Source organism: Eptatretus burgeri, chromosome 5 (assembly GCF_056783735.1).
Source record: "Eptatretus burgeri isolate ZD-2024b chromosome 5, Ebu_testis_v1, whole genome shotgun sequence".
Classification (NCBI taxonomy): Eukaryota; Metazoa; Chordata; class Myxini; order Myxiniformes; family Myxinidae; genus Eptatretus; species Eptatretus burgeri.
The window spans coordinates 20341194-20365208 of NC_140965.1; the positions used below are offsets into that span (position 1 = coordinate 20341194).

At 44.1% G+C, this 24015-nt stretch overlaps 2 protein-coding genes across 7 annotated transcripts in view; both read left to right on the forward strand.

The window, feature by feature from the left end:
• Positions 1–18038, forward strand: part of LOC147025987 (phosphorylase b kinase gamma catalytic chain, liver/testis isoform-like) — a 77615-nt gene extending 59577 nt beyond the window's left edge. For 5 of the 6 annotated variants that reach the window (XR_015058075.1, XR_015058074.1, XR_015058076.1 and 2 more), the window contains 10 exons: positions 370–424; positions 2610–2675; positions 2866–3053; positions 3157–3247; positions 4964–5099; positions 5218–5343; positions 5510–5795; positions 14893–15056; positions 17579–17657; positions 17937–18038. Coding sequence is in view for 1 of the 6 variants with exons in the window: in XM_085880955.1 (XP_085737081.1) it covers positions 370–424; positions 2610–2675; positions 2866–3053; positions 3157–3247; positions 4964–5099; positions 5218–5343; positions 5510–5755 (908 nt within the window). In the remaining 5 variants the exon portion in view is untranslated. Of the gene's footprint in view, positions 1–369; positions 425–2609; positions 2676–2865; positions 3054–3156; positions 3248–4963; positions 5100–5217; positions 5344–5509; positions 8407–14892; positions 15057–17578; positions 17658–17936 lie in introns of those variants that run through there. The other variant, XM_085880955.1, reaches the window with a different exon arrangement.
• LOC147025989 (PRKR-interacting protein 1-like) lies at positions 14906–20719 on the forward strand. Its single transcript, XM_085880959.1, has 5 exons — positions 14906–15056; positions 17579–17657; positions 17937–18037; positions 18135–18220; positions 19633–20719. The coding sequence occupies exons 1-5, from the start codon at positions 14925–14927 to the stop codon at positions 19808–19810; spliced, it is 576 nt and encodes a 191-aa protein (XP_085737085.1). The 5' UTR covers positions 14906–14924; the 3' UTR covers positions 19811–20719.
• The last annotated feature ends 3296 nt before the right edge of the window (positions 20720–24015 follow it).

Consider the following 24015-nt stretch of genomic DNA (forward strand, 5'->3'; position numbering starts at 1 on the left):
CCTAGATTGTCTGTAATGTCCTTCAGCTAACTCACGGATGACATTCAGACTTGCCTGCCTGGACAGAAAGCTCATTGATAATGACCTACCTGCTTCAGTTGGTCCGGTCTCTATGTGGAAACAATCCACACCTTTTTGGTTGATTGGTATGAAAAGGCAACATTGGAACTGAATCTTTTCTTTTTTTTTTAAAGATTGGTGGTAGAGAACAAAGGGAGCAGGTTTGGTACCCGATGGGAACAAGGGAAATGAACAGATTGGCTGTAACACTTTTATGATGTTTAAGGTGTTGAACTTTTGTATTTGTTTCAAGTTGCGTTGTCCCGTCACCCTAACCGTGGTCTCGTTTGTTTCCTGTTGGTACTGCAGTCTCACTCAAGGATTTCTATGAGTCCAGAACGGCGATCTTCCTTGTCTTTGATCTGTGAGTAAAGCTGGACTGGCCATTCGCCTTTTGTTTAAATAATGTGGAAACTAAATGGTTGTGGCTTCTCAAGTTAGTTAACATACAAAGAACCATTTTGTACATTGCAACACAGTGCTTAAGAAAATGTTCTTATTTGTTGTCAATTAAATAGTTTTTGTATTTTGTGGTAGCTAATTGACAAATATGGGGATGTTGACACATTTGGGGGTGGCAGCCCACACAGCAAACATGCTTTTTCTAATTCACCTATATGGTGATGGCAGAATAGCCAAGAGGTGTGTGCACTCACCTCTGAACTGTCTATCCCGGATTTGAATCTCGACTTGGCTAGAAAGCATTACCCTGGTGTTTCACAGGCAGGGCGATACATCATTGTGTGCACCGTCTGTCAGATGGATATTAAACCAGGTGTTCCTGTATAACCTATAAGGGCCACTACATCAGCAGCACAGCCACACCACCAACAATTATTGAAACCCACAGCTACGTGCTGCATACAAAAGATCAATCGTAAGAATTAAGCCCGATGATCAGCATTTAGAGCATTGGCCATGGCCACCCGCCAGGACAAAGTTGCTTTGGCTTTCTGTGATGCAGTTGGCTTCCATCACGTTACATTAATTTCCAAACTTAAATCTATGCTTAAGTTGAGCTTAATGGCTGTGCTGCTAAGAATCAATCTTCCCATCATACCTTCGTTATTTTGGTTAATCTTTGCACTTATTCCATAGAGTACTTGTTTTTAGTCCACAGGCCACAGCTCACCATATTTAGGGCTTTATCAAAGGAATGATACACTAATCCAAATAAAAGCATTCAGGGGATAACGCTCTTGAGACTGCCTTGTCAAGTCATGTTTCATTGTTTTGAGCAACTCTTAAGGCTTTGGGTTGGCCTGTTTGGCATTTGCGTCTAGGCACTTCACTCGTGAGGCTTGGATCCCACATTCAAATCCCATGTACTATTTGATTTGTGCATTCTCTGTGATTGCAATTCATATAAAATGTACGGTACACAGATGTTTCTTAACGTCCTACATTTGATATTGAAGAGTCGGCAAGTTATCGCCGGCACCCTAGCTAAATACCAAATTCTTACCTGGATTGCGGGTAGCAAGTGGTCTGGTGTTCTTGGAGGTTCCTGACACCTGCTTGCTATCTCAGTTTGTGTTTGCTGTGTGGCTGCAGGTTGTGCACGATAAACAAATTGACCAGGTGGTTCACATGATTCAGGTGAACGGTGTGGAGTGCCAAATTTTGAGGCCCTGCAAAAATGTTGGCCGTGATGTCATTGCCGGATATACCGTCACATCAAGTTTTAACATGACGCAATGAAATACGCATATTTTTACCGTGATAAAACAAAGGCTTAACGCTCAACACCCACTTAATCACACAATTCAGAATCTCCTTTTAAGAAAAAGTCAGATCAGTTCGTCTCTACTCTCGAACCACCATTTTTCAATAAAACTATTGTTAGTTTGTGAAACTGACCCCGGGGGAGAGCATACATGGACACGTAGGTGACTCGAGGAGTAGTTATTTCTTTAGTCCATGTGTAGATCGTCCTTGGCCCCTTGTCGAAGGGTTTTTCGGGTGGCATGTATTGAGGTTAGTTCGTGTTTTCCTGGTGTGATGTCTTCCCTCCCGCCTCCCCCCTCCTACTTTCAATCTTACTTTCAATACCCCCATCGGTTCGTTTAAACCCTCTGCTACTTTCAATCTTTCCTCCTTTACCCCCATCGGTCCATCCCCCCCCTCCTCCTCCTTTCAACAATCCCTCCTTCACACCATTGGTCTTACCTTCAACCCTGCAGCCATTCGGTCGTCCCTCGGTCCGTCGGCATCCCTTTCCATTGCCACTCCATTCACGAATTGCTTAATTGGGCACATTCAGTTCGTCTGTGGTCATCATTCATTCGGGCCGATCGGATTACCTTCACCGCATGGGACTGTGTAACTTACAATCGTGATTTAGAACTGGAAACATGGTCAGAACAAGCAACTGTGTTCTTAAAAACGCTCGTTTTATACAAACGAGACCGTTTTTTTCATGAATAATGTTTCTTTTCAAAATGTATTGTTTTGGTTTAAAACAAGCTAAAATACACAATGTTTGATTTACGATATTTTGGTATTTTACGATATTTCAGAAATTTTTGTGAATTTGCCTTGTTCTGCAGGATGAAACGAGGAGAACTTTTTGATTACCTTACTGAAAAGGTGGCACTGAGTGAAAAGGCAACCAGGTGAGTGAAACTCGTGTCTTGATGCCGTCGAGCAACTGCACATTCCTGGCTAAGCCGCCAAACGAAGCTCTTCATTGGTAATGGGAGTTAATGAGTTAACCCAACAGTTAGGATCTGAGCTGGAGATCTAATGTTCTGTATTAACTCAGCAAGCATATATCTGGGTGAAAAACTGTTCGCACTTTTTCAGGAAGGTCATGTATTCACTCCTGGGAGTTGTCTCCTTCCTCCACTCTTATAACATCATTCATCGTGACCTGAAACCTGAGAATATCCTGCTGGATGACCCATGTAATAACCTTCCAGACGACCCAGGTTCCATCTGTCTGTCAGATTTTGGCTTCGCATGCCGCCTTGACCCAGGAGAGACTTTGCAAGGTGAGATGTTGAAGCTAAGTGATGTTGATAATAAGGTTTTGCAGAATATGTAATATTTCATAACTGTGAGATATTATCCCGTATGTTATTCATTTCTTTGTAGAGCTGTATGGAACGCCTGGTTACCTGGCTCCGGAGATGCTTGCCTGCTCGCTGGACTGCTCTCATCCTGGCTATGGGAAGCCCATTGATTTGTGCGTTTGACACGTGACTCTTGCTTATTCATTCTTGGCCATTGGTAGCCAGAGAAACCCTATGATTGGCATTCACAAAAATATTGTTATAGCTGTTGGGTCATCCCAGTACCTGGTGCAAATCCCGGCGGGCTATGTCAAAGTGATCGCGGTGCCCAACTAATTCAGTGGCCCCGAGCTGGATCACGTTTTTATCACCGCAATAAGGTGCTGGTAGTAGCAGCGAGTCAGTGGGTATGCCTCGCTAATCGGTGCCCGATTCCAATTAACGGACGAGTGGAGCCGGTGAGCGCACAGCACGGTCCTGTGGTGGGTGCTAATCACCTGTGCCAGGTCAGTCCATTGGTGGACCTGCTAAATTGCGACGGTGATCACGACCACCCAACTTCATCCCGATACCAAGTAGATTTAATAGTGAGTCACAAAGGGCGGGATTACAAAGTGAAGCAAAATAATTGTGTTATTAACGAAGGTGAAATGCCTATACAGTGATGCCTAACTTAACGCTGTCCTGTAGAATGCTGATTTGTTGTAGAGCTCTCTGTCCTGGAGAAAATTTTATGAATAAAATCCATAACGCACAGAGTCCACTGTGTAAACGCACCAACACCATAGCTTGTATTGTGTGCACACGCTCTGAGCCAATCAGTGCTGTTCACTTCGCCTTTGTTTTTCAGGAGGATGTCACCTTCGTTTTTCTGGCACAACTGGGGTATTTCTGTCTTGTTTAACCCTCGCTGTTGTCTATCTCATGTGGTATAACTGGGCCCGTTAAGGCATAGGTTGCTTAAGGAATGTCCTGTTCATCATTGGTTTTGTGGGTATGTGTATTTGGTGGTGGGTCAAGGGGTTAACAAAACTAGCTGTCAAGCACCAATCACTTAGCAGCACCTGAAAACCGTGTACATGATTAAACCTGGGATCCTTGGATCACGAGCTAGGTACATAGAATAGGAATGTCATTCAGGCCATATTATTATTTGGGAATGCAAAACAGGATTTTTATTTCTTTGCTTTGCTGAAAATGGTGTAAAGCAAAAAAAACCCCTCTTTGCTTACAGAAACTGCTGACTATTAATATATTTCAGCAACTGTTAGTGCATTTATATTAATATCTTGGAATGAAACCAGATCGCACAATGCGGTAAAAAGCAAACGGTGCACGTAATTGCCGAAAAAAGGACCTCTGTGCACTGTATCGCCATGGCTTGCAAAAGAAGGTTATAGAGCATGGCGTTGCGCTCAATGAAGTTACACTTTCTGCACATTCCTTAATCTTTTCTTCACCAAATATAATCGTCCAAACGGTAGAAAAAAATGAAGTTTAATGCTTTGCTTAAATAAAATATACCTAGTTATAAAATCGCTAATTGGCTAAAATTTTCAGAATTCACTCCAGATTTCGACACTTATTTAGTCCACGAGATCCAATTCTCAAATCCGATATAATATTTTGATTATATACTTTAATTAGTCCATGAGAGTAGATCCTGTTTCCAAATCCACACATACGATAAGCTCTTGACCACCTTTTTGGAGGTTTGATTTTAATACTCAAAGGAAAATGAAGCATTGTAAAATTGCAGTGGAGAACATAACTGCACATAAAAAGTGAACGTGTGGTTTTTCTATTACACATACCACCATTTTGTCAAATTTACTGAACTGGGTAATACAGGCCACCTTTAAATTTAACACTAAATCCCGATCCTTCAGGTGGGCGTGTGGAGTGATTATGTTTACGCTCCTAGCTGGCTCACCACCAGTTTGGAGCCCCAAACAAGTGAAACCATCTCTACCTAGATTCCCTTCACTGCAATGGGATGACAAGTCACCGGCAGCCAAGCAGCTTGTAAGTGATTTGAGATGTTTCGGTGCCTCGGAATATCGATGACTTGGGTCATCAGCCAGAACAGTTTGTGGTCGAACGAGTAATGTCTGAGTTGTGCATGTGTTCCTGGGACTGACAGATCTGCGGCTTGCTTGAAGTGGATCCATCTCGACGTCTTCCCGCTGAGCAGGCCCTTTCACATCCATTTTTCCATCCACACCGTATTCCAACTCCCTTACCACGCACGCCTAGACATCGTCTCCGTGTGGGTAGCACATCACTTGTGGTGAAATGCCAAATTCATATTCATCATCACAATCTACTTGATGCACTACACTATTTCAGACATTTGTCTTTCCTCATGTGGGTTTTCATCTCATTAGTAAAATCTTTATATTTGAATGTATTTTTCAATTTTTTTTTTTTAATAGGTGCTCCAGTTGGTGGTACTGGCTGTGGTATTTCTAGGGGGAGGGCCAAGCCGTGCCCGTGGACCCCTTACTCGTGAGACCCTTGCTCGAGACCCTTACTCTATACGGTGTGCGCGGCGCCTCCTCGACTCCACGGCATTTAGCCTGTATGCACGCTGGGTGCGGCGAGGTCAAGGACATTGTCGTGCGGCCCTCTTTGAGAACGTACCTGTGCACATCCGCCAGAGAGAAAAGACAACAATATGAAGGGGAAGAATAAAAGCAACAAAGCAGGAGGAATTTTCGAGTGAGTGCCGAATAATATTAAGTGTCGTTGAAAATAATCTACAAGGGAGGGGGGGTGTTTAGGTTAGGCTGAGGTTTGTTGAGGCCACAGGTTTAAAGTTTGTTCAGAAATCATCTGTAATGGTACACAATTTGTGTGTTATGATAGAATGACCACTTGGAACAAGAAATGCCTCCTAATCAAACTGCTAGTGGTGGGGGATATCTGAGGTGTATCCTTCCCTCCAATGTATACCAATTTTGGTTTCCCCACTGGACTTGTTGGACAGATGAATGTTCTACCTTTTATGTAATTTTAGCTGCGGGCAGTGCAATTGTGTTGTAATGAACAGCCCATGGAATGTAATCCGGGTTGCCATCACCAGGGTAAGTTTATTTTGATCTTTGTTTCGGTTCATGTATTTTATCTGTTTACATTTACCACATTGAAAACACGTGTCTTCCTTTAAAGTGGTGACAATGTCATACAGCAGCTCATGTTTTTGCCCATAACAACGATAGGTGTCTGGTTATTCTTGCTCTATTGTTTATCAAAATACTGTACTGAAAGCAAGTTCCCCACCTGCTCGTAGTCAGTCCAGGAATTGTACATTGCTCACCAGTTTCTTAGTTAACTCGTGTCTCCCAATCCCATGGCAGTATTCATAACTGATCTCTGAACCTCATTTGCATTGTCGGAACTTGGTCATTGATGCTGAGAGACTGGTTCTGCAATGTGCGACTTTTGAAATGACGCATGAATGCTAAACGAGGCCGTTTGCGCATTCACTGTGTGTGCGTTTTCAGTGACTCGGTTCGGCTCGCCAAGCACTTTTAACCTGCTGTTACGAGCGTGAAATCTCAAATTCAAATCGTTTTTTAAACATAATTTTCATTTTGATGAAAGAGTGGCAATTTCAAAATGGTTAACCATAATTGTTCTGTTCCTGAATGAAAATTGGACTCAGGGTATTAAAGGAAATACGAGAAATGTGCGTGAAAGAGGAGTCGGATTCATACCATTTCCTGTCAATACAATTAGTTAGCGGTGGCCGTGAATAACACACACACACACACACACACACACACACACACACACACACACACACACACACACACACACACACACACACACACACACACACACACACACACACACACACACACACACACACACACACCTCCTTTTACCAACAGATGCAATAATCGAGAGTAATTTATTCTGTGGCCCCAGAGCCTAACATAAAAAAGATACTTTCACTGACACTCACAGCCCACATAACTCCCACTCTACCTCGCACCACCCCCCCTTCCTCCCAAGCATGATTAATAGTAAATATAATCATTTTAAACTGAGCTTGCGCATTGACAAGTACCAGATTTGACTTTCCCATCAGTGTTAAGAATCACCAGGATTTGGTTAGAATGCACCAGTCTACGAACCTTTGGGCCATTTACGGCCCACATCGTCGGGAGTTTTTGCAGTACAGGCTGCAAGATATCAACTATTTCGATGGGTTGATCAAGTTCTCCAAATCTTTTGTTGTTCTCCAATGTTTTCCAAAGGCACACCCCTTTCTCAGAAGTACGTTTCCAAGTATTTTTGGCTTCTTTAAAATCTTGGTGAGCCATTTCATGTTGCAATCCTTATCTGGCACATATGATACATGTCCAGGGCGCCCCATTAAAAGGACTTCGTTACTCGAGGTTTCTGCACATTCGCCGAGTAATCTGGGGTGGATTACGTCATTTCCAAATTTGCATGTTGCAGTCAATAGAGACTGGTCTTTCACTTCAAATCGAGTTCCCCTTCCTGACTGGGGCACTCTGTTATCTTAGCTTTTAGAAATAAGTGCAACATTGTATAATTGAGCTGGCAGGTTGGCGTGGACATGCGCACACTCACCTCTAAGCCGTCGAGCAGGGTTTGAATCCTGACCCAGCTATAAACTGTCATCCTGATGTTTCACAGGCAGGGTGATTCATCAATGTGTGTGCCGTCCCTCGGATGGACGTTAAATGGGAGTCCCATCTGTGAGCATTCGTTGGTGGACGTTCACGATCCCATGGTGTCCTTCATGTAGAGTAGACAAGCCATCGCCAGCACCCTGAACAAATTCTAAATTCCTGCCCTATCGTCCTAAGCAGAATTGGCAACCTGACCAGGATTGTAGCTTAGTAACTGCTTCGGCAACACCAACACTCAGCATAGGGCATTGTACTTGATGATGATGATGATGAATGTATAATTTTCACCACATTTCCCTTCATAAACATCATTAATGCTGAAGTGTGGTGGAGTTTTTAATTGCTGTAAGTGCAATATTGTACTGCAACCTGTGCAGACCAGGTAAGAGTCAATCTCGTTAGGTGTTTTCTTGCTTTTGGGTTGACTTGTTCAGAATGGACTTGTTCAATGCAATTTAACCTCTCACCTGTTAATAGGCTGTCAGGTTGGAATGAAGTTACATTTTTCAGTGACAGTGATGTAGTCCTTCAGGGCATAACTATTGGGTTGTAAAGACTTGAGCTTGGACTCAGAGACCTTGCCTTCAGAGCATTGAACAAGGGACTTGAATTTAAACATAATATTTCCATCAGTTTTATGTTTCAAATAAAAATATTCTCTCTTCCATGTGGTTATTCTTAAACCTCAAGCATTGACACATGAAGACACATTTATTAATTAACGGTGGCATAATGGTTGGAGTGTCAGCTCTGAGTCTAGGAGGTTAGGGGGGTTCGAACCCTGACTGAGTCATACCAAAGACTTTAAAAATGGGACATTCTGCTTCCTTGCTTGACACTCAGCATTTTAAAAGGATAGAGCACGGACAAACAAGCATAGGTTGGCATCCATTACACAGGCTTGATGGCCCTAATGGCCGCCTCATGGGTTGGAGTTGCTTGTAAGGGAACTCGTATTATTAGGGTATCAAGCCTTTAAGGCTGGGTAACCTACTGTTGTTCTTGTTTCTTCTACATCATTATTCTTATCTATATTAATATTAATACTGAAGGACCAATTTTGTGCTCCTCCTTCGCGGTCGCGTCACGTTTTTCTCGGTACTGTGACCTGGACTGAAAGAAACTTCATACCTGTAAGAGTGTTTGGTTAGAATGCACCAGTCTCCGACTCATGCACATAGTGGCATTAGTCAACCTTCAACTCTGAAGCAGAATAAACACTTTTCGTTTTACATTCGTTCACATGGCGATGTGTGACGTCACCGCTGAGAGGCGTCAGGACGTCATGACATCATCGGTCATTCGCTCACCTCATTACGTCTGTCGTCGACAGACCGTCACTGCTGAGAGGTGTAATTCCACTCCTCGAAAATAGCGTCTGCAATATAAAACCCTCTTCTACACATGCTGACTACCTCAGAATGTGGATTTGACACAAAAAATGTAACAAGAAACATTGTATCTTCTATCTATATATTAATACTGAAGGACCAATTTTGTGCTCCTCCTTGCGGTCACGTCACGTTTTTCTCAGTACTGTGACCTGAGAAGTTTTGACACAGTGTTTGTACGTCAAAGTAGACATGTGCACAAATCAGGGGACTTCTTCACAAGGAGTAGTGTACACCAAAAATGTCGTCTACAAGGACGTTTTGTAGGCCTCATTAGGTAAGGCCATGGAGTACATCGACTGGGATCCGGCTCTTACAAGAGCCACCACTGGTTGTCCTATTGGGCTCATGGAACGGAATCCGTCTGTGACGGGATTTCGGCTAGTTATTATTATTATTATTATTATTATTATTATTATTATTATTATTATTTATGATTATTATTATTATTCTTCCGTCACGATTTTGCGGATTTATTCCCTTTTAAATTCATTAACCTCCGCCATCGAAGATGGACGGAGGTTACTGTTTTCACCCCTGTTTGTTTGTGAACAGTATTACGGAAAAACTTCTGGACGGATTTCGACGAAACTTGGTGGGGGGGATTAGGTATGGTCCAAGGATCATGCCATTAGATTTTGGACTTGGTCCAAAGTCCAATATGGCCGCTATGGCGGCCATATTGAAAATATATTTGAATTTTTGTTTTTTCATTTCTACATGTTTTAAGTGATTTCCAACCCAAAAAAAAATTTGTTGGAGAAAAAAAAATTTGCAACTTTTTTTCAAAAAAATTCGATTTTATTTGAAAAATATTTGAATTTTTTTTTGCATTTCTACATGTTTTAAGTGATTTCCAACCCCCCCCAAAAAAATTTGTTAGAGAAAAAAATAATTAAATTTTGCAACTTTTTTTTTTCAAAAAAATTTCGATTTTTCTTTTTTTGGCATTTCTACATGCGCGTCGATCTCGTTTAGTTTATTCAATCGTGGTTCAGTAGAGTCTGATCCGTTTTGACCTGCAATGAATAGGATATCAGGTTCACTTAAGTGACCCAGCAGTATTGATGGCGGAGGTTTTGCACTCTACCGAGTGCTCCCCCTCTAGTTTTCTCTGCAACCACTTGAGCGATTGACACAAAATTTTCATCATAGGAGCGAAGACTCATGGATAATTTTTTTTTAATGATAATTATGACATCATAGGTCACGTGGTATGACGGCCATGTTGGAAAACAAGAAAAACTTTGGACCTCTGTATCTCCGAAACTGTTCCATGAAAGAAAAAATTGAAACTTGGCACATGTCAAGTACGTACTCAACATGGGGAACAAGTTTTGCAAAGGATGATTTAATTGGTTGGCCTTCATTATGATGTCATGATTTCGATACGTCGAACACTTTATCCGAACAGTATTAAAAATTTTCAGTGTTGTCTCGCAACAAAATGGTCGAGAGAAAAATATTGATGATGTCATCGGTCATGTAGTTTGGTAGCCATATTGGATTGAACATAAAAAGCTTAAAAAAAAATATTCTGTAGAATCGCTTACCAGATCGATCCGAAACTCTACGTACATGATCGACTACCCTTGGGGAATAAAAGGTGTACATTTTAAGGTCACACGATCTGGCAGTTCTAATTTTTTTTGGAGAATAAACCTTTAAAATTTTTCTTCTCCAGAACGGCTAGACAGATCGATGGGAAACGTGTTCCCCAAACATTGGGGATACCAGGGTGTTCACGAATAATTCATAGGTCACATGGTTCATCAGCCATATTGGATTAAACGAAAAAAATTTTAAAAAAATATTCCTCTTGAACCACTTAAGTGATCGATGTGAAACTTCACAATTATAATTTAGTAGGCATGGGGAATATATGTTTTAAATTTCAACCTAATTGGACGCCTGGTCTGGCAGCCATATTTATTTATTTATTTTTGAATAAGGCTCACTTGGCTGTGCCTGAATTGGTTTGAGGGTCGAGGAGTAGCAGCTGAAACCCATGGCCCAGTTGCATAAAGCATTCTTAAGGAAAGATTTGAGTATAATTGATACTGACGATGACCCCAGGAAAAAAGGGTCAACTACGTACTTAATAAATGGATTGAATGTGGCATGTTACTTGGTCCATAACTCGTCAATCCCATGTTGTTGAGAGATGTGCGGGGCCTCGTTCGACTCGGGGGAATCCCGGTTTATCCTGTGGACCCAGGTCTTGCCCAAATTGAGGGATTCCAAACAATTAGACACTATTTAAAGTTATAGTGTTGTAATCTTATATATTACTAAAACTCTCATCTTGTGTAATATATATGGATGTATGTTCCCGAAATACAGCCAAAATGGTACAGGATAGTGCAAGAATTTTAGGGCCACCTTACTCACCATTCGTCTGCAGTATGCAGTATCAAGTTTCGTTCAAATCGGGCAGCGAAAAAAATATTAAAAAATCAATTCCTGATTCAGTCAAGTTCTGGTATGACGATCCATAAAGCGCAAGGACAAACCATGGAGAATGTGTTGATATACCTCGAGAAACCGGTATTTCAGCATGGACAACTGTATATGGCTCTTTGCTGAAGAAAGGTGAAGGAAAATGTCAAAGTATTCCTGAAGGATGGGAGATCAACCAAGAATGTTGTCATTAAACGCGTGATTCGTTGAACGATGACTCCTGAGGTAAATGTTCAAATTTTCTTCAAGTTAAAGTTTGACCACTAAATAATATTAAAATTGTCTTGTTTTTTTTTTCATCAACCGTTGTCACAAGGGGAACCCAATGGGTTCATGGGTCGTTTAGTTCTTTATAAACAGCTGCGTGTGACTGGTGGAAAAAAATTTGGCTTGGTAATGTAGAAGATACGTTAATATGGCAAACAGCTTGGAAATCGGGTGTTAGTTCACACCAACTTTCTCAGGGTGACGGAACACGAACCACTCGCTTAGGGTGACGCAGCAAGGACCACTCGCTCAGGGTGACGTAGTACGAACCACTCGCTCAGGGTGATGCAGCACGAACCACTCGCTCAGGGTGACGCAGCACGGACCACTCGCTCAGGGTGACACAGCACGAACCACTCGCTCAGGGTGACGCAGCACGAACCACTCGCTCAGGGTGACGCAGCACGAACCACTCGCTCAGGGTGACGCAGCACGAACCACTTGCTCTGAATGACGTGGCGTGACAAAATCATCTGCAGAGAGTGAACGATTTGCTCAGAACGACTTAGCGTGGTACCGCTGTCGACAATGGGTGCTCGGCAAATGGCTTAAGCACTCATGCAAGCACTCCAATTAAATGGTTGATAAGGACCAGTTGGCTCGGCTGTCATTGCATTCCATAAAGGATCGCTTTAACTTTAAAGCCATTCTTCACCGCACACGCATTAGTTAATGAAAGAAAATGACTTTATCCACAAAAGAATTGCAGCTTAATGCAGAACAACCCTGGAGACATCGCAAAGTTCAATCGCCCATGAAATAAGCATTGCAGCATATGCGCCACTTTACCTGCTCGTGTGTGCACGTGTCACATGGTACATCGGTTTGAGGTCTGCGCAAACGTTATAACTTTATTTCAAAATGTCTTTTTTTTTAGAACCATATTTGCTTTGATTTCCTGTAGAGCAACTCACGAAACCTCCGAAAATATAGACACAGATCTGGCAGACGTTATGAATGGGCAGTCCCTCTGGGGCAGGGCAGTTTAATGCAGTGAATGCATGAAATCATGTAGCTCAATGAAGCTGAGAAATTTGTTATGCTCTTAATTTTTTTTTTTGTTTACTCAATATAATTCTCCAAACAGGAGAAAAAGTTAAATTTAATGTTTTGGAAATTTCACTTTTTCTTGTGTATGTATGAAGGAGGGAACATAGCCTTGCTTGCTTCAAGTAAATAGGTATATCGGCTTGGTTATAAGACTCGTTATTTGTTTAAATTATCAGATTTCACAACAGATTTCGACACTTATTTTGTCCGGACGATATGCGATCCTAAAAACCGAAATAATATTTCGATTATATACTTTAATTAGTCCGTGAGAGTAGATCATGGAAAATCGCTCCAAGCTCCTAATTTGTAAACCATTGTACTTACAAAAGCGATGTACACAATGATTCGTAGCTATGATAAATAGGCTTTATCGTTAAGAAATCATTGCGGCCTGTTCCAAGTTATGGTTGAGCAGGCCAAAAAAACATGCCGGCTTCAGACTCCAGCGAGGTTACCAAGGAAACGCCTGAAGACCCCAGTGAGGTTACCAAGGAAACGCCTGAAGACCCCAGACAGCGAGGTGACCGAGGATGCCTAATGAAAGATGTTAAATAATGCCGTTAATTATCATTAAAAGGGGTGTTTTAATTAGTCCAAGCACCCAATTTTCACTCTTGCACTTCCTTGGTTTTCTTAGTACTAGTACGTGCCAGTACATGCGTGGCCGTACGTGAAAAAAAAAACTTTCAAACCGCGTGCCAGAAACAAACACACAGGCCGTTCCTTCGCTCTTGTGTGCCCGTATGTACATGGCCGTACGTGCAAACCAAAAAAAAAAAACTTTCAAACAACCACATAAGCCGTTCCTTCGCTCTCGTAAACGACGACTGCATTGGGGCATTGTGTTTATCTATAAATGCGCATAAGAAATCGAGAAATTATTAGAATACAGTAAGTCATCACTGTACGGAATGCTCACGTGCATTCCACGAATTATCGCTTGCATTGAAGTAACAACTGCTGTGATACTTACACACACAGAGTTAATTAAAATCAAGTTTACCTCCCTGTCTTTGCTTGCCATGACATTCGCTGCCATTGACCATTGCCACTCCTACGCCACGGTAACTAAGGCGCCCTTTCCCCCATCGGCCACGCCTACGCAGCAACGTGTCCTGTCATTGGTTTGGTAAATAAATGGCCATAACTTGGGAATCACTTGTCCGATTAATATCAAACCTTGAAAAGGCACATACTCAGGTCCCCAGCAATATAGCTGGCAAGTTTCAATTAGATCGGACCAGTGGTTGTCGAGAAACAGTGGACACATACACACACACACACACACACACACACACGTACGCTGACTGCCGTGGGAAGGGTGGAGAAGGAAGCTTAAATGGTAATTAATGCTGGCCCGTCATGGTAACTTGTTAACAACGAGTTGACACTGTAACGTGTAACCGATCACTCATCCGAGGTCTGCGTTTAGTGACCAAGTTTCTTTGGAGTTCTCACCAAGTCGCTTCAGCACTCAAGCAAGCACTCCATTCGAAACCGTCGATAAGGATCGGACGGATTTGCAAGCGAGAGCCGGTTGCCTTGGTAACCGAACACACCCTGAACCTCCCCAAGCTGTGAAATAAAGAACGAGTCACATCGGTTGTGATCATTCGCTCTTCAATCAATCCGCGTTGGGAATTGTGTAATTCATTCGAAATGTTTATCAACAGGAAACGTGCTACCCGGGGAATGTATTTCCACAGCTATATTACGTTATAATTCGGGTTTTGTGGATGTGCCGGGTATTTTAATGTCATTTGTGAAACGATATTGGTTATCGCATGTTTAAGCGGTGTATATTGCAGCTTTCATCGACTAGAGTAGCTTGTTGCATCTCCCCTGTTTGAACTCATTTTGTGCTTTATTTAATCTCGTGTTTTGGGACTTGTACCCATAGCGTAAATATCTCCCAAGTGATAATACTTAGCATTCGATCTATAACCTTATAATATATAAAAAAAAATTGGTGTTACACAGGAAAAGGGTTCGGCCCATGTTACTTAGTAAGGATGGACGACGGTGGACAGGGAAGAGATGAAGACCCTAAAGATGGACAAGGAGAGAAGCACAGGACCGTCGTGGTTCCTCGTACAGCCAGTGAGGCGCAACGTTTACGGTTGGAAAAGCTGATGAGGCAGCCGGTATGTTGTTGTTGTTGTTGTTGTTGTTGTTGTTGTTGTTTTATTTGAAATGCAATAATTGTCAACAAGTGTGGTGTATTTTAAATAATGTACCCGTACTTACAGGTGAAAATCGTGGGTAATGATGCACAACGATACACACGGACATGAGACGCAGGCATGATGGGCCGTTCGGTCGTTGGGCCCATCATGCCTGCACCACACCAATTTATCAACACCAGATCAATCAAAGAAAAATGGGGGTTTGTTTGTCTGTGGTTTTTTTTATTTTTTTATTTTCTTTCTTTCTTTCTTTCTTTCTTTCCAGGGGAGGGGTTATTGGCGAAGACGGTTCTTCGGTTAAAAAAAAAAAACATCAACCACATAACCCCCCTTGACGAGACCCCGCCAACAACACTCCACACACATCCACCCATCAATGCTCAAACTACCTAAAACTTCAATCAACATCCCCATACCCCTCTATCTCCATCACTTCCAGGTACCTATCTAATTTAAACTTATCTACTGTTTCTGCTGCCACTACCTTTCCAGGGAGACCATTCCATGCATTAACTACTCTCTGAGTAAAAGTCCCCTTCCTTACTACCATCTTAACTCTCCTCTTCTTTACTCTCAGGCTATGGCCCCTGGTCCTGTCACTGTCTACTCTGTTGAATAATTCATCTGCACTTATTTTATCAATACCTTTCATTATCTTAAACATCTCTATCATATGTCCTTATAACCGCCTCCTTTCTCGTGAAAAAGCCCTGTCTCCTTCAGCTGCTCCTCATATCTGAGTCGAGCTCGGCCCGGAATCGATCTCGTAGCCCTGCGCTGAACCCTCTCTTTGGCATCTATGTCCTTCCTGAGTTGTGGTGACCAGAACTGCACACAATATTCTCCATGTGGCCCTCACTAAATTCCTGTACAATGTTAACACCACCTCTTTTGATTTATAATTGATCCCCCTCCGAACACAGCCTAAAACCATATTTCCTTTCCTTTTTCCCGGCACTGTGTTTCCTGCTTACCTCCAATATCTATTACCACCCCCAGATCCTCCTGTGTGACACGCTCCAAAATTACTCCTTTCATCCTGAAATCTCTATTTTCATTGTTCTTTCCCATTCCCAACACCTTACACCTGCTCAGGTTAAATTCCAAATGCCAATCCTTTGCCCAATCGATGCAAGTATCAATACTTTCCTGAATCTGATCACCATCCCCTCTGATATCCACCTCACATCCAAGCTGTGTGTCATCTGCAAATTTGGAAACCTTACTCTTTCCCCATTATTCAAATAATTGATGTAAATAATGAATAGTAATGGTCTGAGTCCTGATCCCTGAAGTACCCCACTGCTTATATCCTCCCAGCAAGACAATCCTCCCACTCACAGCCACTCTTTGCTTTCCTATACAAGGAAAAATCTATGATGGCTGCCAGACCATGTGACCTATGACGTCATAGACATCAGTTTATTCAACCTGGCAAGTCGATCATTTATGTTCTGCCAGACCATGTGACCTATGACATCATATATATCAAAGTTTATTCAACCTGGCTAGTCGATCATTTATGTGCAGATTCACTTAGATTTTTAAAGCAGTTCTGAAGATTTTTTTTTCATAATAAAACAAAAAACAATATGGCTGCCAAACCACATGACCGATGGCGTCATAATTTCCCTCGATGAACCTCACAAATTTTCATACTGATCAAATGCAGCGTTCTGCGTGTCGAATTTTGACCGGGGTACCACTTCACCGATGATGTCATAGTCAAATCACACTTATTCCCCATGCAGAGTAGTTGCCAGGTGCCATGTTTCAAATTTTTTTCCCATGGTGTGGTTTAGGTGATGGATGTTCAAAGTTTTTTTCTGTTTTTCCAACATGGCTGCCACCCCATGTGACCTATGATGTCATACTTATTATTTTAAAAATTCTGCATGAGCTGTCGCATCGATGATAAAATTTGTATCAATCGGATAAGCGGTTGCAGAGAAAACAGAGAAAATTTGCATGGACATACGGACAGACAACCTGAAAGCATAATAGCACCGATGACTTTGTCACCGGAGGCATAAAATCGTGTAAACAAGGTAGGGATGGTCACAAATTATCATATTAAACCATCCGTAATCTTTCTTTGAATCATGATTGTTGCCTGTCCATTCTGTATCCATTTAAAATGTTTTCACACGTACACGCACGCACGCGCCAACACTTGCCCACTTAGTCACATGTCTACAAAGGAACTGTACAAGATTAAACTTGCTCTTTTATACTCTATAAGATTGGACACGTGACATGCGGCTTCACCTTCATTTGCAGCGTACTCTGCAATGCACGACCCTCCTCACACATCACCGGGGTGGACGTTTTGTAAGGATGTCTGTGTTTGTTTATGCATTGAATCAAGTGTTAGGTATCTGTCGGTACCTAGTTGTGCTTCTCGAAGTGATTTCTACATTTGGGACTAAAGATAAATTAAATATAATAATGGATTTGAAATTATTTGCTTCCTTACCCAGGAGCGACCAGTAGTCATTCCAGAACGAATTAAGGAATGGACTCCAAAACCTCCCCCGGAGTTTGTGAGAGATATCATGGGTGAGCCGACTACTTCTCATACTTCCTTGTGTCATTCCCTGAATGAGGGATTTCTCCTCCAGCCTTTTCACCATGGAACACCATACCTGAGGTTTCCTGAAATTGAGACTTTCAATTGTTTATGGTCCTTTGGGATGCTAACTATCAGGTCAATCTTGCCGATGACCAAGTGGCAAGCTGGATCTTAAAGAGATGGTGGTGCAGGTCCAGTAATACCCTGCTACCTTTATTGGTCAACGCGAGGTTACGACATGATCTTTTCTCTGAAACCATTTGTAGGTTCGAGTGCGGGAGCTGGGAGTGGAGAGTTCCATGTTTATCGTCACATCCGCCGGCGCGAGTATGTTCGACAGGACTATCTGGATCGTCAGGCCGAAAAGGTGAGCAGGGGATACCATGGAGCTTCTATTTTGCTTTACTGACCTCTAAGAATATTAGTCTTTATCCCCCCCTCCCCCATCTGCATTGTGTCCACAGGAAATAAAAGATCAGGAATTCCAAGAGAGTTTGGCGAAGAATCGTGAGAGAGGCCTTCAGCGCACGGCACGTAAACGTGCGAAGCGGTACGCTCAATGATGCATCCATATTTATGAGGATGGTGGTTCCTGTGTACTTGCAGTGTCTGCTGTGATTGAGAAAAAGGAACTGCGTGTGATTATGTCGTCTGTTAGACTGCCGGTCAAACTCTGTCCACGGTGTTTGTAACAAATGCTGGAGCTTGAAATGCATAAGAAATATTGGATCCAAGAAAAGGTCATATTATCCACCTCTCCTGCCTCGTAACATATCCCCAGGGTTTGTATTGCTGGCAGTGCAACACATTGTGGGACTTTTTAGTGGGTTTAGGGGAAAGAGGTTGTGGTGAGGGAAGGAAGATATTCCTGGTCTTGATAATATTTGCAAACCAGCGAATCAACCTTGTGTCTCTTAACCCCCTTCAACCTCCTCCTCACCGTTCACTTCCTTTTAACTTTGCTTTTTCAATTTACCCACAATCCTTTTCTATGCTTCCGCCTCCCCCTTCCCCAAAAAATAAACGTTGTGCTTTGTTTGATTCTCAGTTGAGAACCTGCCTCCTGGTGTGGTATTCCCAGGGAGTGCTGTATTTTTGAGTAATGCTGTCCCTCTGAACACGAACATCTTATACCTTCCAAATCTGTTTAGGAGGCCAGATTTATGCTGGCGAGTTTGCCATTGCCTTCCCAGCAGGCAGGAGTTTGTAATTTGTTCAGGGTGTCGAAGATAACTCGCTTACACTATACATAAGACACCGTGGGATCTTTAACGTTCACCGGCTAATGCTAGCAGACTGGACGCCCGGCTTAACAACACTTCCATTTGAGCAATGTGTCCCTCTGTATGCAAACTCCAGGGTGACAGTTTATCGTTGGTTTGAGAGTCGACCACAGGCGAGACAGCTCGTCGGTGAGTGCATACACCTCTCGCCTCTCCTGCTGGACTGTTCCTGAAAGCGAATGTTACTTTGCCTGTCAAGTCTCTCATTTGGACACAAAGCATCACGTACTGTCTTTCACTAAAGTTCACCTTTTTTTTTTTTTGCTGCTGAGTTCTAAGTTTGTGGCATAGCTTCTGTGTATTTTTCATCATCTGTCTTGGTAGCCTTGCTGTTTTATAACTGATGTGTTCATCCCAGTGAGGTGCATGAATTGTGGAATGCGGTAAGTCTCTTCATCGCAGTTCAGTTCAGATCGGAATAGATTGACAGGCATTATTATAATTGCCATTGATGATAAATGCGAGAGTACTTCTGGCTAGCTGGACAAACAAAATGACTGTGGATTCTGCTTGTTGAGCTCACACGGCCGAGGCATGTGTGGAAATGAATCTGAGTTTATAGTTCTGACTTTGTGGCCTTTTTACTGAAGCGGCTGTTTCTTTTCACACTCCCCTCGTGATTCATTTTGTCATCTTTAACGCATATTTCTTATACTTCCTCCCTCTCCCACCTTCACAGAGCCAAGTTGAAAGCAAAAAAAGCAGCCGATCGCTTGGCAAAAAAAAGTAAGAAGGCTGGAGAGCAATGTGAGGAAAAGGTAGGGGAAGAATTGGGAGAATCTGATGAAGAGGAAGAGACAGTGGCAGACGATGCAGAGGAAGCAGAGGAAGTGAGTTTTGTGATGGGTGGAAGATGATTCACTCAGACTGATGGTCAGAGTCGTTATACACAAGATCCATCTCGAGGCCTCGTGGCACGAAGACTAAGCTCCCCCCTTCAACCCCCGCAAGACCATTTTGAAGTGCTTGTTGCATCTTCAGGAGAACTTTGGGCTGGTCATTTTCACGAGGCCACTTGTTGGTGTAAAATGCTTCTGGATGTTTATTTTAATTTTTTATTTTTTTTTGGAGTGATGTCATGCACCTGCTGATTATAATTTGACAAATGTACCTACCTGATGATGCATTGTGCTGTTAAGTTTTGAAGAAAACTTTAAAATACAGTAAAATAATTATTTTGCTGTTAAATGATTTGCCTTGCTTTTCAAAGTTACAATTTGATGTCGAGCTGTTCACCACCATCTCAGATTACCCCCCCCCCCATCCAACACCATGCTCTTTTCTACCCCATTAATCTGCCCCAAGCTCATCTCCATCCAAGTTTCCAATTTTTCCTTCCTAAGAGTTTGTGTCTGTATCCATCTTCACCCCGCGCGTCCTACCATACCCACCATTCCTCCGCACACCTTAGTGTGTGTGTCTCTCTCTCTCTCTCTCTCTCTCTCTCTCTCTCTCTCTCTCTCTCTCTCTCTCTCTCTCTCTCTCTCTCTCTCTCTCTCTCTCTCTCTCTCTCTCTCTCTCTCTCTCTCTCTCTCTCTCTCTCTCTCGTCCCTCAACCCTGCTGTTGGTGTTTCCCCCTCTTTTTACTGTTCTGTTTGGTCATGACCCGTTCTACGTTCCAGCTTTTCCATGAGCCTCGACTTTGTACACAAAAAAGGTTTATGGCATGTATTCATTGATGTGTTTTATTTTCTTGTTATATTGTCCAGTCCTGCGTTTGTTCACTTTTGTGTTTTAATAAATGTTTCATTTTTAAAATACAGTAATTACCCTGTTTGATAGTTTTATTAGCCCGTCCCCCGCTAGGCAGGAGACGGGGTTTTGCAATCACCTCTGTGTCTGTGTGGCTATGTCTGTCTGTCCATCTGTCTGGGCCGGAGCTTTTTTCACGATTTGAGCTTTTGTAAGCCATAACTGTTTTTCAAATTTTCATTCAATTTTCAGCAAAACTTTATTATGAGAATATAGAGAAGACAAATGAATGATTTTGTCAAATGGTTGAATGTACCGTTGAACATATGGAGGAAGAAGAAGAAGAACTAATACAAAGCTTTCCATTTTCAGATGCTTTGTAGTTACCTCTGCCACGAAGAGGTGGAAGGAGGTTATGTTTTCATCCCTGTTTGTCTTTGTTTGTTTGTGTGCAGAATATTTTAAAAAGTTGGATGGATTTGGATGAAACTTGGTGGACAGATTGGGTGTGTCACAAGGACGAATTTATTCGATTTTGGTGAAGATCCGGATCTGGATTCGAGAATTATTTCATTTTTTAAGTGATTCTTCACCATTGAGAGATGGGGTCAAAACGATATCGTACTGTATCGCATGATATTTCAAAAATGTATTGGGCCCGAAATGTTCTCGTGGATCAGGCATAACATGGGAGAGGTATGCACTCTACCGAGTGCCCTTGTAGTTTTTTTTTTTAATGCCTCCGCAACAAGGGTGCGGGAGGCAATATGTTTCCGGGTTGTCCGTCCGTCCGTCCGTCCGTCCGGATTTTCGTTTACTCGATAACTCAAGAAGCAAATTGTATAATTTCATCAAACTTGGTAAAAAGGTAAAGTAAGACAGGGCAATTAAGTGATTAGATTTTGGGACAGATGTGATAAAGGTCAAAGGTCAAGGTCAAACACAAATTTTACTGTTTATGCCCTAACTCAAATATTGGACAGAATTTCATCAAACTTGGTACAAAGGTAAAGTTAGACAGGGCAACTAACTGATTAGATTTTGGGCCAGATATGATAAAGGTCAAGGGGCAAATATGTCAATACGCAAGTGTTTGTGTGGGAGAGTGGAGGCATACCCGTCGACTGCGCGCAGTCGAATTACTCTAGTTTTTTTTTTTGTTTTTATCTTAAAACAAAGCAACAGCACACATCAATCTCATTTTATTGCGGCATCTTGATGAGAGGGAATTTGATGCAAAATGTCATCAATTGTATCACAACCCTCCCCCGCTTTTCCTACCCCTCCCCCCGCTTTGCTTTCCCCTCCCCTTGCATTGCTTTCTCCCCCCCCCCCCGCTTTCCTTCACGTCCCGTTATCAAGCGCATGTCCAGAACACCCCACCCCCCATCCTCCTCTCATCCTCCCCCTCTTCCCTCTTCCCGCCCCTCCTCCCTCTCCTCTCCTCTCTTCCCTCTCCTCCTCTCCTCCTCCTCCTCCTCTCCTCCTCCTCTCCTCCCCTCTCTCCCCTCCTCTCCTCCCTCCTCCCCCCATCCTCTCCTCCTCCTCTTCCCTCCCCCTCCTCCCCTCCTCTTCCCTCCCTCCTTCTCCCTCCTCTTCCCTCCCCCTCTTCCCTCCCCTCCTCTCCTCCTCCCCTCCCCTCTCCTTTCCTCTCCTCCCCCTCCTCTCCTGCTTTCCTCCCTCCTCCTTCCCCCCTCCTCTTCTCCTCTTTCCCCCCTCCTCTCCTCTTTCCCCTCCTCCTCCCTCCTCCTTCCCCACTCCTCTCCTCCTTCCCCCCCTCCTCCCCTCCTTCCCTCTCTTCCTCCCCCCACCTCCTCTCCTCCTCCCCTCCCCCTCCCCTCCTCCTTCCCCTCCCTCCTCCTCCCCTCCCTCCTCCCCTCCTCTCCTCCTCCCCCCTCCTCTCCTCCTTCCCCCTCCTCTCCTCCTCCTTCCCCTCCTCTCTCCCCCCTTCCCCCCTCCTCTCCTTCCCCCTCCTCCTCTCCTCCTTTCCCCCTTCCTTTCCCCTCTTCTCCTTCTCCCTCCTCCTCCCATTCTCCCCTCCTCCTCCCATTCTTCCCTCCTCCTCCCATTCTCCCTTTCTTCCCCTTCTCCTCCCCCTCTTCCCCTTCTCCCCTCTTCCCCTTCTCCTCCTTCCCCTTCTCCCTCTTCCCTTCTCCCCTCTTCCCCCTTCTCCCCTCTTCCTCCTTCTTCCCCTCTTCTCCTTCTTCCCCTTCCTCTCTTCGCCTCCTCTTCCCTCCTCCCCTTCTCTCCCATTCTCCCCCTCTTCCCATTCTCCCCCTCTTCTCCTCCTCTTCCCCTTCTCCTCATCCTCCCCCTTCTTCTCCCCTTCTTCTCCCCTTCTCCTCCCCTTCTCCTCCCCTTCTTCTCCCTCCTCCTCCTTCTCCTTCCCCCTCCTCCCCTCTTCTCCTCCCCTCCTCTCCTCCCCTCTTCTCCTCCTCTCTTCTCCGCCTCCCCCTCTTCTCCTCCCTCCTCTCCTCCCCCTCTTCACCTCCCTCCTCTTCTCCCCTCCTCCTCCTCTTCTTCCCTCCCCTCTCTTCTCTTCCCCCTCCCCCCTCTCTTCTCTTCCCCCTCCCCTCTCCCCTCTTCTCCCTCCCCTCCTCCCCTCTTCTCCTCCCCCTCTTCTCCTCCCCCTCTTCTCCTCCCCCTCTTCTCCTCCCCCTCTTCTCCTCCCCCTCTTCTCCTCCCCCTCTTCTCCTCCCCCTCTTCTCCTCCTCTTCCCCCTCTTCCCCTCCCTCCTCCCCCTCTTCTCCTCCCTCCCCTCCCCCCTCTTCTCCCCCTCCCCCTCTTCTCCTCCTCCCCCTCTCTCCTCTTGTCCTCCCCCTCCCCTTCTCCCTCCCCCTCCATCCTCTTCTCCTCCCCCCTCCTCCCTCTTCTCCTCCCCTCCCCCTCTTCTCCTCCCCTCCTCCCCCCTCTTCTCCTCCCCCTCCTCCCCCTCTTCTCCCCTCCCCTCTTCTCCTCCTCCCCCTCTTCTCCCCTCCCCCTCTTCTCCTCCTCCCCCCCTCCTCTTGTCCTTCCCCTCCCCTTCTTCTCCTCCTCCCCCTCCTCTTGTCCTCCCCTCCCCTTCTTCTCCTCCCCCTCCACCCTCTTCTCCCCCTCCACCCTCTTCTCCCCCTCCTCCCTCTTCTTCTCCCCCTCCTCCCTCTTCTCCTCCCCCTCCTCCCTCTTTCCCCCTTCCCCCTCTTCTCCTCCCCCCTCCCCCCTCTTCTCCTCTCCCCTCCTCCCTCTTTCCCCTTCCCCTCTTTCTCCCCTCCCATAATCCAGCGAAGTGATGGGTTGTATTTGTGGGTGAAGTAATAATGTAAGTAGGGGTATACTCAGCGACGTCGAAGTGTGTGTGTGTGTGTGTGTGTGTCTTTCTCTGTAAATGATT

What these genes read in the sequence shown, in the direction of transcription:
- LOC147025989 (XM_085880959.1), top strand. Translation starts at nt 14,925, where the DNA reads ATGGACGACGGTGGACAGGGAAGAGATGAAGACCCTAAAGATGGACAA. An exon ending in AAAAGCTGATGAGGCAGCCG is followed by an intron (nt 15,057 to 17,578) that starts GTATGTTGTTGT and finishes TTCCTTACCCAG; the next exon opens with GAGCGACCAGTAGTCATTCC. An exon ending in GTTTGTGAGAGATATCATGG is followed by an intron (nt 17,658 to 17,936) that starts GTGAGCCGACTA and finishes AACCATTTGTAG; the next exon opens with GTTCGAGTGCGGGAGCTGGG.